This window comes from Mastacembelus armatus, chromosome 15, assembly GCF_900324485.2.
Source record: "Mastacembelus armatus chromosome 15, fMasArm1.2, whole genome shotgun sequence".
NCBI classification, from domain to species: Eukaryota; Metazoa; Chordata; class Actinopteri; order Synbranchiformes; family Mastacembelidae; genus Mastacembelus; species Mastacembelus armatus.
Window position 1 is genome coordinate 12,915,953 of NC_046647.1, and position 16,481 is coordinate 12,932,433.

General features: G+C 43.5%; 1 protein-coding gene across 1 annotated transcript; it reads right to left on the reverse strand.

Moving 5' to 3' along the window:
- Positions 1-164: 164 nt before the first annotated feature.
- On the reverse strand, positions 165-16,014 carry c15h10orf71 (chromosome 15 C10orf71 homolog). Its single transcript, XM_026309070.1, has 2 exons — positions 15,352-16,014; positions 165-13,222 (listed from the first exon to the last, which is right to left on the reverse strand). Exon 2 carries the CDS (start codon positions 13,014-13,016, stop codon positions 555-557), a length of 12,462 nt encoding a protein of 4,153 aa, XP_026164855.1. The 5' UTR covers positions 13,017-13,222; positions 15,352-16,014; the 3' UTR covers positions 165-554.
- Positions 16,015-16,481: the final 467 nt, after the last annotated feature.

The following is a 16,481-nucleotide window of genomic DNA, read 5'->3' on the forward strand; positions in this document are numbered from 1 at the left end:
GGGTTTAACAATATTTCATGCACCAAAAAAAAAAAAAAAAAAAAAGCCCAAACTAAGTTTTCTCCCAGAAGAAATAAAAGAATGAAAATTGAAGCAGGTCAGTCAGTGTTTATAGTTGAAACCAAACTTCATCCAAGCTACTAAACACTTTTGACATACTGTTGCTGTTTAATGCTGCGTACGACGACATACTTCTAGTGCTAGGGCACTGGGGGATAACGATCATATTGTATACACAAGAAACATATCTTAGCTTCTCACATTCAAAAGTCAAATGGAATGGTGAACTTTTTTGTAACACAATAAATAGCTCAACAGTGAATCTCCCAAATCAACAGCAGCAATTTAACAGCAAGACACTTTTTTATGCCTACAAACCAAAAACATTCTGAGACTATTCTCACTTTAAAATATCATATACATACACTTAAAATAATGGAGCTAATTATCCATCCATACTGTGCTTTATTTTATTTAATAATTTGTTTAGCTACTTATCTGCTTTACATTATTACATTGTTACTGCTTTTGATGAGACGTAGCAGTCTTTGTTCTCACCAGTCAGACACCTCCATAAAGTCCTCCAGTTCACTCATAGTTATTATATCACGGGGCAGATATCGTGAGTGGGCTGAGTTATCATTTTCACAAACTGAGCTTCCTGCAAGCTGGCTGTTTGTGTCACACTCTGGGAACGACTCATTTGAGCCATGTGTGTTGTAAACTGGGTTATATGTTTTGTCTGTATCATTAACAGTGTCCATGTATGGCGTTTTCTCTGGGCTATAGCAATTCCCTTGAGAGTTTTGTCTCATTTCAGGAGCTGGATACCCAGAGTTGTGGTTCTCCCTGACAGGCTGTTGGTCCTGTTGGAGAGCCTGAGGGGCTGATGGGACCATGGAGTTTATTGGCTGGTAACCTTGGGGATAACAATGGTTGCTCTGATAAAGCACAAGGGGCTTGCCAGGTGGAGAGCCCTGGGAGATGGTCTGTTGGTGCATTTGAGGTTGTAGCTGATGTTGCGGGTAAGTTTGCTGGGACTGGGGTTGCGACATGTTCTGGCCTGACTCGCGCACATTCAGTTGAACATACTTTCCTGTCTCTGGGTCAAAGAAAGTCTTAGTTTTCACTTGAACAGGCACGTCCACTACAAAATACTGACCAGAGCCAAGGTCTTGGAGCACTTTACGTTGGGTCAGTGGATAGGACTGGAGATAGTTTGACTCTACGTGGTACTGTGTTACTGGAACTGCATGGTTGGCAGGAAGTTGAATGGGAGAAGAGGGAACATGGGCAATTGTTTTTGGAGCAGCAGTGTGAGAAGCAGGGCCAATGGTGTGAGGGGAGGCAACTGGGAGGGAGATAGGACCAGTGGCATGAGGGGATGCATGGACAGTGCGATGAGAAGCTTGATGTTCTGTTTGCGAAGGAGACACGTTGGAGCCTAGTACTGGAGCGTAAGGAATGGAGACAGGTGGGGAAAAATGAGGGGAAGCCACAGCATGGCTGTTGGAAGAGGAGGAGCAAGGAGTATTGGAAGCTTCTGGGAGAGGTTTCTGCACTGAGAGTTCCTCAGCTGCTCCTCGAGGACTGTCTGCTGCAGTTTTAGATATCTCCTTCCTCATCCTCCGAGAAGTCAATCTTTTTGCCCTTTGCAGGGCCTTCTCACTCTTAGGTGGAACAGCTGGAGGTTTGCCCAAAGAATGGGACATATCACTGCTAAAGCTACAAACTGATTCTGGCCTCTCGTAGTCATACAAGTGTCGTATATCTGCCAGGTCTGCTGCACTGGTGGCAAAACTCTCCACATCCTGTGACATATTGCTGATAACAGAGCGGGAGTCATCTTCATCTAGAGCGATGCTCCTTCTGGAGAAAGGCCTCTGTTGTGGCAGAGCGGCTGAGTGGTCTTGTTGCTGAGAAGCCGAGGATTCTTTGATAGGAGCAAATCTTTTTAACCCTGCGTCAGGAAGAATAGGAGTAACTGCACTGTGTCTTATTATCTCCTGCTCATCCTCTGGTCTCTCTAACCGCCTCTCCATGGGAGACCCCACCCGGAAATCCTCTCCAAAGTTCTTATGGAAGCGTGGTTTCACTGACTTGGTTAAAGAAGAACCCCTCATGGTGTTGTCCTTCACCCTGAACATAGAGGGTTTCGCTCCCGGAGCAGGAGAGGAGGTGTTGGAGCGTGGCAGAGATGGAGCTGGAGATGCAGGGGCACGTGGTCTAAAAGATTTAATGTGAGGTCCTGAGTCCTCATATGACTCAAGCCCTGATAGATTATTGCTTTGTTGAGAAGGTATAGGAGACTGTAGTTGTCTTTCTTTGAGTTTCCTCTCTGAATTTGTTGAGGTGATGGCATAATACTGGAGAGTATCCATCATCTGTTCTGCTCTTTTATGCTCATCCACCTGAAAGCTTTTCCCTTCTTCTCTGTTTATAGCCCCATTCTCAGCATCTTTTTGAATTAGCTTCAGTTCTTGTGCTACTTTCTCTTCCTCTTTCAGTGCTGTGCAGCTTTCTTCAAAGAGTCTGGTACTCTCCCCTTCACCTTGATTTTCTTCAATTTGTTTTATGATAGTCACATTTTCAGTAGCTTTCGTATCCTCTTTTCTCTGAGTTCTCAACCATTCTTTTTTCTGTCTTTCTCTCAGCTGCTCTTCAGTCTGCTGCTCTGCTTTCTTTTTCTCTTGAATCTGTGTGATACTTTTTTCTTCTGATATTTGAGCAGCTTGCTTGTCCTGTCTCTGTTTTCTTCTCTGGTCCTCCTCTAAATCAGAGAGTATCTTTTCCCCAGTCTGTTTAGCTCGTCTTTGCCCCTCAATGAGAGCACCTCTTCTTTGCTGCTCCTCTTGAACAACTCTCCTTTGCTGCTCCCCGAGTGCAGCTCTCCTCTGCTGCTTCTCTTGTGCAACTTTTCTCTGCTGCTCCTCTAGTGCAGCTCTCATCTGCTGCTCCACCAGTGCAGCTCTCCTCTGCTGATTCTCCTGTGCAGTCCTCCTTTGCTGTTCCTTCTGTGCAGCTCTCTGGTGCTTCTCCTCGAGTGCAGCTCTTTTCTGATGCTGCTCCACTAATGCAGCTCTCATCTGCTGCCCCTCCTGTGCAGCTCTCCTCTGATGCTCCTCAAGTGCAGCTCTCCTCTGCTGTTCCTCGAGTGCAGCTCTCCTCTGCTGCTCCTCTGGTGCAGCTCTCTTCTGATGCTGCTCCTCGAGTGCAGCTCTCCTCTGCTGTTCCTCGAGTGCAGCTCTCCTCTGCTGCTCCTCTAGTGCAGCTCTTCTCTGCTGCTCCTCTAGTGCAGCTCTCCTCTGCTGTTCCTCGAGTGCAGCTCTCCTCTGCTGCTCCTCTAGTGCAACTCTCCTCTGCTGTTCCTCGAGTGCAGCTCTCCTCTGCTGTTCCTCGAGTGCAGCTCTCCTCTGATGCTCCTCGAGTGCAGCTCTCTTCTGCTGTTCCTCGAGTGCAGCTCTCCTCTGCTGCTCCTCTAGTGCAGCTCTCTTCTGATGCTGCTCCTCGAGTGCAGCTCTCCTCTGCTGCTCCTCGAGTGCAGCTCTCTTCTGATGCTGCTCCTCGAGTGCAGCTCTCCTCTGCTGTTCCTCGAGTGCAACTCTCCTCTGATGCTCCTCGAGTGCAGCTCTCCTCTGCTGTTCCTCGAGTGCAGCTCTCTTCTGCTGTTCCTCAAGTGCAGCTCTCTTCTGCTGTTCCTCAAGTGCAGCTCTCTTCTGCTGTTCCTCAAGTGCAGCCCTCTTCTGATGCTGCTCCTCGAGTGCAGCTCTCCTCTGCTGCTCCTCGAGTGCAGATCTCTTCTGCTGTTCCTCAAGTGCAGCCCTCTTCTGATGCTGCTCCTCGAGTGCAGCTCTCCTCTGCTGCTCTTCGAGTGCAGCTCTCTTCTGCTGCTCCTCGAGTGCAGCTCTCTTCTGATGCTGCTCCTCGAGTGCAGCTCTCTTCTGCTGTTCCTCGAGTGCAGCTCTCCTCTGATGCTCCTCGAGTAAAGCTCTCCTCTGCTGCTCCTCGAGTGCAGCTCTCTTCTGCTGATCCTCAAGTGCAGCTCTCTTCTGATGCTGCTCCTCGAGTGCAGCTCTCCTCTGCTGTTCCTCGAGTGCAGCTCTCCTCTGATGCTCTTCGAGTGCGGCTCTCCTCTGCTGCTCCTCGAGTGCAGCTCTCTTCTGCTGATCCTCTAGTGCAGCTCTCTTCTGATGCTGCTCCTCGAGTGCAGCTCTCCTCTGCTGCTCCTCGAGTGCAGCTCTCCTCTGATGCTCCTCGAGTGCAGCTCTCCTCTGCTGTTCCTCGAGTGCAGCTCTCCTCTGCTGATCCTCGAGTGCAGCTCTCCTCTGCTGTTCCTCGAGTGCAACTCTCCTCTGATGCTGCTCCTCGAGTGCAGCTCTCCTCTGCTGCTCCTCGAGTGCAGCTCTCCTCTGCTGCTCTTCAAGTGCAGCTCTCTTCTGATGCTGCTCCTCAAGTGCAGCTCTCCTCTGCTGCTCTTCAAGTGCAGCTCTCCTCTGCTGCTCCTCGAGTGCAGCTCTCTTCTGATGCTGCTCCTCAAGTGCAGCTCTCCTCTGCTGCTCCTCGAGTGCAGCTCTCTTCTGATGCTGCTCCTCAAGTGCAGCTCTCCTCTGCTGCTCCTGTTTTGCAACTCCCTCCTCTTGGAGTTTCAACCACCTCCTCTTCTCATTCTCTTTCATCTGCTCTTTCTCCCCTCTGAGCTTTTCTCTCTTCTTTTCCTCAAATTTTGTTCTCCTCTTCTGCTCAGTTTCTTCTTTTATCCTTCCTTCTCCTCTTTGCTTTTCTCTCATCTCTTCTTCTTTCTGGGCAGCTTTGTCTTCTTCCTTATTCTGCTTTTCTTTTATTTCATCTTCTGCTCTTTTCTCTGCTTCTTGCTGTTTTTCCTGTGTCTCCTTGATTTTAATAGCTATGGCCTCTCTCTCTTTTGCTCTCCTCTCCTCTTCTCTCCAACCAGATCTCTTTTCTACTTCAGCCAGAAAAGCTCTACTCGACTCTGTCATGTGTTTAGTTCTCATGTCTTCTGCTCTTTTCTCCACTTCTATCCTAGAAGTATATTCTGACAGTTTTATTCTACCCTGCTGTGTTGCCTTCATTTCTTCTTTCTGAACTGCAAACCTTTCTTGTTTCAGTTTATCTGTCATACCATCCTTGGCTTTAGTCTCTGTGTCTTCACCTTTTTGTATTTCAATCCTCTCATCTTTTATTAAAGTTGTCATGCTTTCTTCCATGTTGAATATTTGCCCCACAGTTGGTTGTGTCTGAGATTTTTTATCTAAATATGTTATTTCTTCAGAAGCGTCCATTGTCCTGTTGACTGCTGAAGATGAAATTGTTGTTTGTGAGGAGTCATTCTTTAGCTGATGAATTGTTTGGTCTACTTGACTTACTCTTTGTGTGCCAGGTCCAGCCACTGTCTGCCCTGGTGATGGTTCACCTCTTTCTTTGGTTGGTTGTTTTTCATTGAATTTGGCATCGAAAAACATTTTGTCTCGTCTTTCTTTGTCCCCAAGTTTAAACATCCCTGTCCTTTGGTGTTCTTTCTCTGTAATAGGAAATACTAATGTCTTGGGCTCTTTGTTCACTTTGGCACTCACCTCTGTCTTATTTGGCAAACTTTTCTCTTTTGCTGAGAGGTCTTTTGGGTCAGGAGTGAATACTGGACGCCTGCTATGACGACTCTGTATTAGAGGGAAGAATCCTTCCTTTTTATTTGGAGCAAATTCCTGAATTGTGTTCGCCCGGTCTTCTGATACAATTACTTTTAATCTAGCATAGTCTGCAATTGCTGATATCTCAGGTATTGTGGATGTTCTTTCTTTTGGTTTTGGCTTAACTTCAGGTTTCACCTTAACTGCATTTTCCCTTGTAGGATACACATTTCTTGAGCTCTGTCTTTCCCTTGCTGATAAACTGGATTCTCTCTCAGTGTGATGTTTTCTGATGTGATTATCTTGACTGGCCTCCATCTTTTCATTATTACTCTGTCTCTCTGTGGGAGCATCACTCGGTTTTGAAGGCAGATTGTCTTTTGTTTCCAAATTTTTCCTTTTCATCTTCTCATTTTCAACACTTATTGAACTTGAATCTGCAGTTTGCCTTTTAGTTTGAGCCAACACAAACACTTCATTTTTTCCTTCCTTGTATGATTCATTGCTGATGGGGGCCTTGTTTGGTAGTAACCCTGGAAATTCCCTTGCCTTTGAAACACCATCTGACATGACGCCAACGTTTGCACTATTGTGTATCTCATTATTGGTTTCTTTTACCCCTTGCACTTGAAAATAGTCGACCTCGAGTGTTGGTAACTTGGATTCATCTTCTGATTTTACACTTCTCTCCGGGTTTCCATTTTCAGCTTGAGTATTCTCACAGGTCACATTTATGCTGTTCTGTTGATTGTCAATTTTCAATGAATCAGATAGTTTTTTCACACTGTATTGTTCTTGTATTTTGTCTTCCAAAATGTCTTTCATCTGCTTCTCACTATTTGCTGGAGTGGGGCCATTGGCTCTTTCTTCATTGTTTAAATTGTTAACTTTTTCTTCACAGCTAATTGATGCAACTTGTTTGTTTCCATTATCTTCCACTACGTCAGAAGTGATGTTTGTGATGTGCTCATTTTCCAAAATATTTAGTTCGACCTTCTCGGTCACTGCTGGGACCACTCTAATGGCAATGCTGTCTATATGCACATTAGCATCCACTTGATTATTTTCCCCAGTCTTTGTCTCTCCAGACTGTATTTTTGGAGCTGTATGTCTGTTTTCTTTCTCAGTTAAATGGGTAGATGCAATAGTTTGGTCGAACAGATTTGCTGGTGTTGGTGTTGAATCATGTCTCTGTTCCCCCACTAGGGGTGCAATCTTGCCATCTATGTTTCTGCTTATAGATGGCTTTGTAACAGTTGTCACATCTTTTACTGGTAGCTGGACATCCTGTTTTATTTGGGTTTCAGGATCAGCTCTGTCGGATTCATTCTTGTAGTCAAGCACCGTGTTCACCATTTTGTTCTCATCGGTGTGTGCTGTTTTGCTTTTTGGTGGATTTTTCTCGTTTGTGTAACTCTTTACTTCATTTTTCGCTGTGCTCTTTTCTGAGTACTCTGTTGGTGTTTTATCTGTGGAGTCTCTATTTTCTCTTCCTATTGGGTCCTGATTGTAGAAAAGAGGTTGAGTTTCAGTCAGCGCTTTATTTTTAGCAGGTACATTGACTGTGGAGTGCACACCTTTTTCAGCCAGTGGTTCTTGGAGTTGTGTTTCCCTTTGGAGTCTTGCATTTCTGCAAGTACTCTCCTGTTGGAAATCAGTCCTTTTCTCAGTGATATCCTCAGACACGCTGTCCTTTCTTGTCTCTGGGGTTAAAATTTCTTGCATGTTTTCAGGATAATAATTTATATCAACTTTTGTTTCATTTTCCTTCACTGTAGGACAAGGTTCCAGTAAAACACTATCTTCTGACTTTGCTATGTCAGTTTCATTTGAAGATTTTTCCTTGCTTTCTTCTAAACCTGAGATGGTGGGGCTTTTGTTTAATACTGAATTTCTGCACTCTATCTCTTTTGCATTGATTTGTTCTAAAACACTGTTATCCTCCTGAACATTATTCAGAGATGGCTTTCTTTCTCGTACAGTTACCATTATTCCCATAATCTGCAAGCTGTCATCATCCACAGGCGTCTTGTTCTGACCATAGACAAGACTTAGCGAAGGTGCCGAGTCCTCAGGAGCTGCTTCATGTTCACTATCAATCCCTTCTGTTTTCACATGACTGGAGTTTTCAGCTTCACCTACAGCTGCAGCTGGAGATGGATCAACTTCCTTCTTTTTGAGATGGTCAGTTTTTATGGCATGATTGTCTTTTAGTACCTCTTTTTGGTTTCCATAGTTCCCTCCATGATTGGTGTCATGTTTTTCTTGTTTGTTCTCAGGAACCTGCTCATTACTTTGCATTGGTAACTTAATTCCTGCTTGATTCTCTTTCTTTTGATTTTCCACTAAGCCCTCATCTGTGCTCATGGAGTAACTTCCAGGCTGTTTTCCTTCTCTGCACGGCTCTGGCACATTGTCATTGCTCTCCAGTGGTTCTTTGGGGACCTGGTCTTCTAACTGACTGATGGTTGTTGCTGACTTAACTGGCATTATAGATGAGCTTGAAGGTGAAACAGACTTGACTAGTTCCATCATTATTCCTGAAGGGTCCACCTGGTGGTTTGGTGTAATATTATCAGATGATGTGCTTTCTAGTATTTTAGACACTTCCTGTGATAGTGGCTTCTGTCGTATATTAATACTCTGACTGCCTGGTAATTGCTTTGAAGAATTTTTGGATATAAACCCATCTCGTATAGCAAAACCCTTTTCTTTAATTGCTGAAATCTCTTTCTCAGCATGAGCTTTTATCTTGGAAGTCAGAATCTCCTGCTTGGTCTGCACTTTCTCTTTATGGGACAGTGCTCTTGGAGGTGTATAATGCGGCTCTTTACCCGGAACAACACTGTGCTCAGTTGACTTGGATCTTCTTCCAAGGGGGAGGGTTTTAGCGAAATCTGAATCTTTGTGCTGTGAAGCATCAGTTGGTTTGACAGGGTCACATTTTTCCAACTTTTCAACACTATCATCTTTGCTTTTTTCAGCATGAGTGACACTATTTGCTCTGTTATCTAAATTGGGAGGTAAATAATTAGCACTGGTTAGCTTGAATTCTTTAGATGACTCGCTGTAAATATAGTGACTTTCTGTCACCTCTTTAGATTTAAAGCTGCCTACTTCTTTATTTTCCATGTCAGCTGTTGCACAGTCCTTTGTAGGGCTGTGTTCATCATTTGATTTCTTACTTATGGTCTCAACATTATCAAGCAATAAAGCTGATGTTTCAGTGGTGTTTTTTGAAGAATCAGTTTTTGGAGTTGACACTTTGTTTTTGTCTGAAGTTGCGTTAGTAACACTACATTTCTCTCTCAAATGGTCATAATTAACAGCATTTTCATCAGTTTGATCAGGATTTCTGCTGAGAGCTCCCTTCCACTGATGCATTTGGGTTACCTGCTCTTTCTTTTTGTAATCCTCATTTCTACTGATTTGCTCTCCTCTCATTTTCTCCTTTATTTTGGCCAGTTCTGCTTTAGCTTTAGCTAGCTCTGTCTTAACCTGCTCGACTTTATCTGGCTCACTTTTGTTCTGTTGTGTTACTATTAGTTTTGTTGCAGCTTTCACTGACCTTTCCTGCAGGTTGTCTCTTTTTGTTAGCTCTGCAATGGCTCGCTCAACTTTGGTTTGTTCCAACTTTGTCTGCTCTGCTTTTCTCTCTTCAACCTTTGCCTCTTTGACTTTACTTTTCCCTGCTACAAGTTGCTCTGCATTTACTTGACCCATTGTTGAGCCTTTGTCAGCTTTTCCTTGTCTAATCTTATAATCTTCTATTATAATTGGGTTTGCTATGAGCTTTCCCACTTCAGCTGCCTTCATTTTCTCTTGTTTTGCTTTCATTTGTTGCTCATTTTTCTGCTCCAGTTTTACCTGTTCTGCTTTTCTAAACTCTGCTTCACCCGGTTCCACTTTAGCCTTTCTCCTTTCTCCTCTGGTTTGTTCAGCTTGCTCCCTCTTTGCCTGTTCAGTTGTCATGTTTTCTTTTAGCCTCTCTGCTTCAGCTTGTTCTGCTCTGACCTGCTCCACTTTCACGTTGTTGGCTCCTGTTTTTTCTGTTGTGTTTACTGACTCTTCTGTTACCCTCTGTACCATGGATTGCTCTGGTTGTTTTTTTCTGAACTGTTCTGTCTGTTCCGCTTTTCTCTTCTCCTCTTTTATATGTTCTGCTATAGCTGGTTTTACTCTCTCATGCTCTGTTAATTCTGTTTTGGCTGGTTCTGCCTTGACTTTCTCTGAACCGGTCTGTCCTCCTAAAATTAACTCAGCAGACTCTGCTTTGGGCTGCTGCACTTGAGCCCAGGGCTGAGCTTTTGCCAGGCCTGCTTGGGCGTGTTCATATTTTATATGTTCTGCCCTGGTCTGTTCAGACTTGACCTCATCGAACTGTCTATCCTTCACCAGCTTTGCCATTGTGAAGGCACATACATTGTCAGGATTAGATAATGGTTTTTGCATGTTATGTTCAAACTGTGATTTAGGTTCTACTGATGTGACACTTTGCATTTCATGCCCCCTTGGTATATATTGTGTTCTCTGACCGGTTGATTGTTTGAGCCTTGTTTTGTCTTTTTCAGAATTAAGACTGTGTTGGTTTCTGTATTCTTGATCAGTATATTTGTTATAATTCTGTGTTAAATAACTTTCGTTTATTTCATTTTCCTCATTGTGCCCATAAAACTTCTGTAGCATGTATTTCTCCATAGAAGCTCCAGGTTGCTGTTGTCCATAATATGCTTGATTTTCTAGTGTGTCGTTATTAAATGGTACATATTGTGGCAGTTGGTTTGAAACGGTAGGATTCACCATCCCAGTGTTTTTATGAGAAGATAATCCAAAACCAGTTTTTTCAGGTTGTTTATTTATACTTTGTTCATTATCTTCCTTGTATTTGTCTCTCGGTAAATTTTGTTCTTCCTTTATCACAGCTGCTCTCTGGTAAGCCTGTGCAAGTTGGTCTTTTTCTATTAAAGCAGTTATCTCTTGTTTCCATGGAGAGAGAGCTGTTTTCTGAGTGAGCTTTTCTGTGTCACGGCTGTTTGTCTGTCTCCACCTATCCTGCGAGGACACATTACTGTAATCATATTTGTTGTCTTGCTGCTGATATCTATCCACCTTTGTGAATTCCCTTTCCAGTGTTTCATTAAGCTTTTGCTCAGCATTTGCCTTACTTATTAAATATTCTCTGGTTGGATTGTTGTCAGCATTTGGCCTTGGCATTTCTGTCACTGTATAAGAAGGTTTAAACCTGTATACATCCCCTCCCACAGGTTCTACATTATCTGTCATGCCTTGCTTATAGGGAGTAAATGACGACAAGTCTTCATGGAGGTTCTGTCCATTAGCCAGCTGATTGCTGCTGTAATTTTCAGGTATGAAACCAATGAACCCAGAGTGATGGACCATCTCACCTTGCATCTGAACTGTCTGGTAATCACTTAAAGTGTATTCTGAGTTTCGGCCTGCATGTGCTCTTACAGATTGACAGTTTAGTGACAGTCCATGGCTTTGACACTGGTTTACATATTGATGTGCGGCAGCACTCGTCCTGCTAGATTCCTCTCCCTGAATGTCTGGATCTAGAAAATCAGGGATATCTATCACAGTATCTCTAGGCTCCTGCATAAACGGTGGTTTATTTTTCTCCACAGTCTCAAAGCCTTTAAACTTAGTAGGACTGTAGGTGCTTTTTATTCTTTTCCTGTTATCTTTGAGATTGAAGAGGAGGCTTGTGGCTCTGGATTTATAGTTCGACATCCTAACATCTGGAGTGGCTCCCCTGCTTTCAGCTCGCACTGGTGGATGTTCCACAGGTTGAGGAGAAACTGCATACGGTCCGACATCTGTTGTCTCTACCTCTTGATGTGTGTGAACAAATGGTGTGACTTGCTGGCTGATGTTGAAGGACGTTCTGCTTGTGTTACCACTAACAACATTTGATGCTGCTGCTATTGCAGTGTTTCCAGAGGGAATTAAATTCTCATTGCTATAAAGTACTGCTTGTTGGGTTGTTGTCATCCCTGTTGTCATGTTCTGCTCTGTCATCATTTTGATTTTTTGCCTGAGGGATTCGACAGAGCTCATGGTGTCCTGGACATGTTGAGGCATCTCAGTGGGAGGTGATGCGGTTAATGGGCGCTGGGATGGGAGCCTGTTAGTTCCCAGGCTCTGTGCTCGCTTCCTGTGGGGGTAATAACTTGCCAACTCTGATTCGCAGCGTTTCTCCAAGGCCAAAGCTTTCTGCAGAACTGTGGATGTTGATGTAGAGCGCGGAGGAGTGGGAGGAACTGCAAGTGTCAAGTTGTTTCTTGGGTTTCTGATACACCTCTTGTCAAACCTGTATGGACCCTGTGGTTGGGTCTCCAGTGAAAGTTCCTTATACATTGGAGTCTCATACCATTTAGGAAACTCTGAACAGTGCATAAAACCTGAGACTTCTCCTTCTTGGAAGGGAAACCTGTTATGGTCCCTCCATACTTTGAAGGGGCTAAATTCACTGTGTATAAAGAAGTTAGAGTTACAGCTGACCTGCGCAGACATGCTGCGTTTACTGTGGGAAGATCTCATAAAAGAAGACGCCGAATTCATGTGAGCCAGTGCTGCTACTTCAGAGGAGTAGAAGTTGTTTTCACTGGATGAGAATGGACCAGATGAAGGGAACTGACCACTGTTAAAGTTTTGCTGGTATGTAGAGAATTCAGAAAGTTCCCTTTTGATACTCATCAGAGCTGATTTGTCCCAGCTTGTCTCATCATTCCACTCTCTGAGTTTGTTGTCCATCCCTGCTCCATCTCTTTGTCCCTCAGAGTTAAAAGCTCTAATGAGGGAGGAAACTCTGGAGTGGCTTCTGCGTTGATGTGAACTCAACTCTGTGGCTCCATTGCTGAGGAAAGGCAGGTGTTCTTGCCTCAGAGATTTCTCCTGTTGAGAGGTTTCCACAAAGGAGTGTTGGAATGTGGCAGAAATCTTCCCCTGTGTCCTTCCCCCATAAGCCTCCCACTGTGGATCTCTGTGGATCTCAGTCCCACAAATCCCTCCATGGATCCAGTCCTCCCCATACTGCTGCACCCTGAGGCCAAAGCTCTCATGTGCTGCTCTTTTAAGTTCCTCCCTCTCTCTGTCCTGACCACTTTGGCTGAAGGCCAGCTGTTTGTCTCTCTGGGTGCAGGGTGATGACGAAGACAGATCTGAGTCATTATAAACTGCCTCATCTCCAATGCAGAGACTTCTGAATGCTCGATCAGTCAGATTGCTGACCTCACGGTCAGTCTCATCCAGAAAGGACCCACCACTTGAAGTATCGCTGTATCCTCCATCACTGTGCTTTCGATTCCCACTACTCTTTCTGCCTGAGCGGCGCTTCTCAACTGAGTTCATGATGCAGACTCGCTAAGAAAGAGCTCAGTCCTCAGCTGTTTAGTCATTCATGCAAACCCAGACCTCAAAATTATACACTCTGCTTTCTGCTGGAGCTGCAGGACCCGGAGTTTGGGCCCCTGGTCAGGATTTTGTGGAGCCTGAATCTCTTAAGGCATTGTACCTTTTAGTTGGCCTCTGTCCAAAAAATCCTGGAATTTGTTCTTCTACAGGAGAAAAGAAAGGAGAGTTAGCCAGACACTAAACATGCACTCACATAAACATTAATTGTAAAAGAAATTGCTTTATAAAGATGTTATAATGTATGCATGTGCTGTATTTTAAGCCCCGCTCTCCCACGGAAAATCATTTTAAAAACTATAACTCATTTGTTCTGTTGCTCAATGTATGATAGTCAACTTCAATAAGAAGCTTTTTTTCCTCCTTTGCATTAAGCAGCAATGTACTGTATGTTCTGAAAACAGCCTTGTAAATCCCTTCATTCAATCACTGTGACCTTCAGAGACATGTTGTGAATAAAACTACACTGTTGCTAGGCACAGTAAAAAAGAGCCTCACGTGAGTTATTTTGGGAGAGCACACACACACACACACACGCACACCCACAAAATAGAAACATGTCTTGTGTGAATAGTTATACTTGTCTAACAACTAAATATTAGATATTGATATTGGTATAAAATAATCAGAGCGTAGACTTAACTAATGTAACATTAATGTTGAGCAGAGGTTAGAAAGGTTAGATCAGCAGGTTAAATTTCCATCAAGATTGTTTGTCTTTGAATGAAAGCGTCAAACAATTTGGTTAGTGTCAGCAGTAACACTGGATTCAAAACTCGTCTTGGAGGAAAAGCAGAGGGGTTTTACTACAGTGCTATTTAAATATTCTCACACAGAGGTGCCGAATAGATATTTCAGAAATAAAATAAGAAGGTATATTATTAATTTAGGTTCATGATCTGTTGTCTAAAATGTGACATTACAGGGATTTAAATGTTTTTGTTTAAATCATACTGCTTAAAAAAATAAATATAAAATGATCAATTCATTAAATACGAAGTGTACAACACATAAAGGCAATAGGAGGAAATCAGGTTTGTTAGGGTGGTGCTTTGCTGAATTAAAATGAGTATTTTCTCATCTGTATATCTGAAACAGCCAAGGCCACTCAAGTGCTGTGACATATTCCTTTCTGTTGACATGAGGGCTTTTCTTAGCCTTGCTACTCTTCATCATCACCAGTGAGCTGGCTGCTGTGGGCCTCAAAAACTGACTTGTAAAGTAAAAAGTAATAAAACATACTTAAAAATAAATCGAGTGCAGTTTCTAAAAATAAATATTTCAACCAGAAAACAGAGCCATCTTATAACCTTCTTAATGCAAACGTCCTCAGTTGTATCCAGCTGTACAATAAAAATTATAATGAATACAAATATAATACATTATAATAAAATGGTTGCACATTTACAGTAGAGGCAACAAGGTAACGTCATGGGTATGTTCTAGTTAAATTTACTGCAGCTGCCAGGCAGCCGTCACCTCAGAATACCCAGTGGTTCATTAATATCTTCTGACCTGGAGACCATCCATCTCATACACATTCACACCACAATACTGTACTGCCCGGCTAAGTCAGTATAAATAAACTGGTGCAGAAACAAAGGGTTGTTCTAAGGTGAAAAGTAAGTAAAAATCTGAGAAGAAAACCAGAGCTACTTATGTGTGAATATGTCTTTTAGAGATACACACAAACAAATCTTTGACTTTTAACTCATGTGCCACCTATTTCTACCCAAACAACACATTTAGTTCAGTGAAGAAAGAGGAAGCCACATACATCACAAAGAAACATTATAAAATCCTGCACATGGCAACTAGCTCTGAATTTGAGTCCTTTTTCCAGCATTAATCTCACGTCAAACTGTCGGGATTATTTCTCCTCATTTTTTCATGTGACAGGTTTTATTTTTGTCCAGTGACGAACGAGCTCTACAACCTGACACCAAAGAGGCCTTGTTTTCACGTGGTCCAAACCAAGACAGAACAGCAGAAAATCTCTGTCTACTGAGAGCAGGCAAAATTTTTATAAAGGTCACCGACCATCAGCAGAATAAAATAAACGTCTGACCCTAGACTTCACTAAGATAAAATATATTTTCTTTTGGAGGGTGATCGAAGGAGTTTTGTCATATCTTTTTATTTATTCATCTGCATAAAATGCCCAATTCTTAAATTAAACTTATATAAGTATGAAAACTATATCTATTTTTTTATATATGTTTTATTTTTAGGTGTCACTCTCTCAGCATGAAAAACAATAGAGTTCATGTCTTACCTTCTGGTTTTATAATCCATAATTTGGGTCTTATGGCAGAAGCCTCAATTTGCTCTGACTCTCCTAAAAGGCCTTTCTGAGCTGATCCTCCACTGTCACCACTGTGGCAGCTCTGGTTCTTTCTACTGACAACAATCCATAACAAAGACCTCTGTATAGTCCACAGTCAGGTCTTTGCACACCTGAGCAGAGGCAGGCAGTGGGACTTGGGGCTGGAGACCAGAGAGAAATAGAGGAGCTGTCCCAGAAAGAGCGTCCACCATGTGGGACAGGATGAGGGCTTCAGCTAGCACGCAGCTTTTTGAGCTTCTTTGGTGTCGAGTGTCAGACGGATGAAACAAACAGCCTCTTAACTATTTATAAATCTGGACAGCTAACTGTTGGCCATTAGTAGACAGAGCTAACTGTCAGCAAACTGGGAAAATGTTACAACTGCCTGAGGAGGTTGTGAAGTCCAAACCAGGAGAAAAGCCTGTTTTCCTGAAGATGTGTTAATGCTGTGGGTGTTGGGTGGGTGGGGATGGAGAGGGGACTGCAGTTTGGGTGCCCCTATGGGAGACATAAATAACTCAACTGCCTAGCGCCGGAGTGCCACCCTCTTCGCTCAACAGAACTGACAAGCACTACAGGGAGTGTCAACAAGTGGCTGTTGGTCAATGCCCACCTGCTATCACCACCATAGACCAGAGTACAGCTTTGTACTGACTCTAACAGTGTGAGACAGATCACATTTCACTTCATTTTCTTTTCTGATATTTGTCATATATCCGAGAGACTCCCCTCAACATGATTTTATACTCACTTATTGCAGTACTTAAACTGAGAGTCTAATCTCCCTGGCTACAGCCTCACTCACCCCCACCAGAAGAAAAAGGCCATAAAGCAGAGGAAGATGAGGAACTGTGCCTCCCCCTTTTCACCACACTCCTCCTCTCCCTCCCCTCCTACAGCCTGCTGCTATAATAGGAGATTGCTGTAGCAGATAGTTTCCTGGGATTCTTGGCGGGTGCAGGGCCGCCCTGGCTGGATGATGGACACACACACATGGTCCTTCGTGGAGACGCACTCTTCTCACATATGCCCACACAGGCACACACACAGAGACTCTCACATACAGCTCACTAAACTTT

Bases quoted from the DNA above. Each gene is read 5' to 3' on its own strand.
- c15h10orf71 (XM_026309070.1), bottom strand. From the start codon at position 13,016: ATGAACTCAGTTGAGAAGCGCCGCTCAGGCAGAAAGAGTAGTGGGAAT.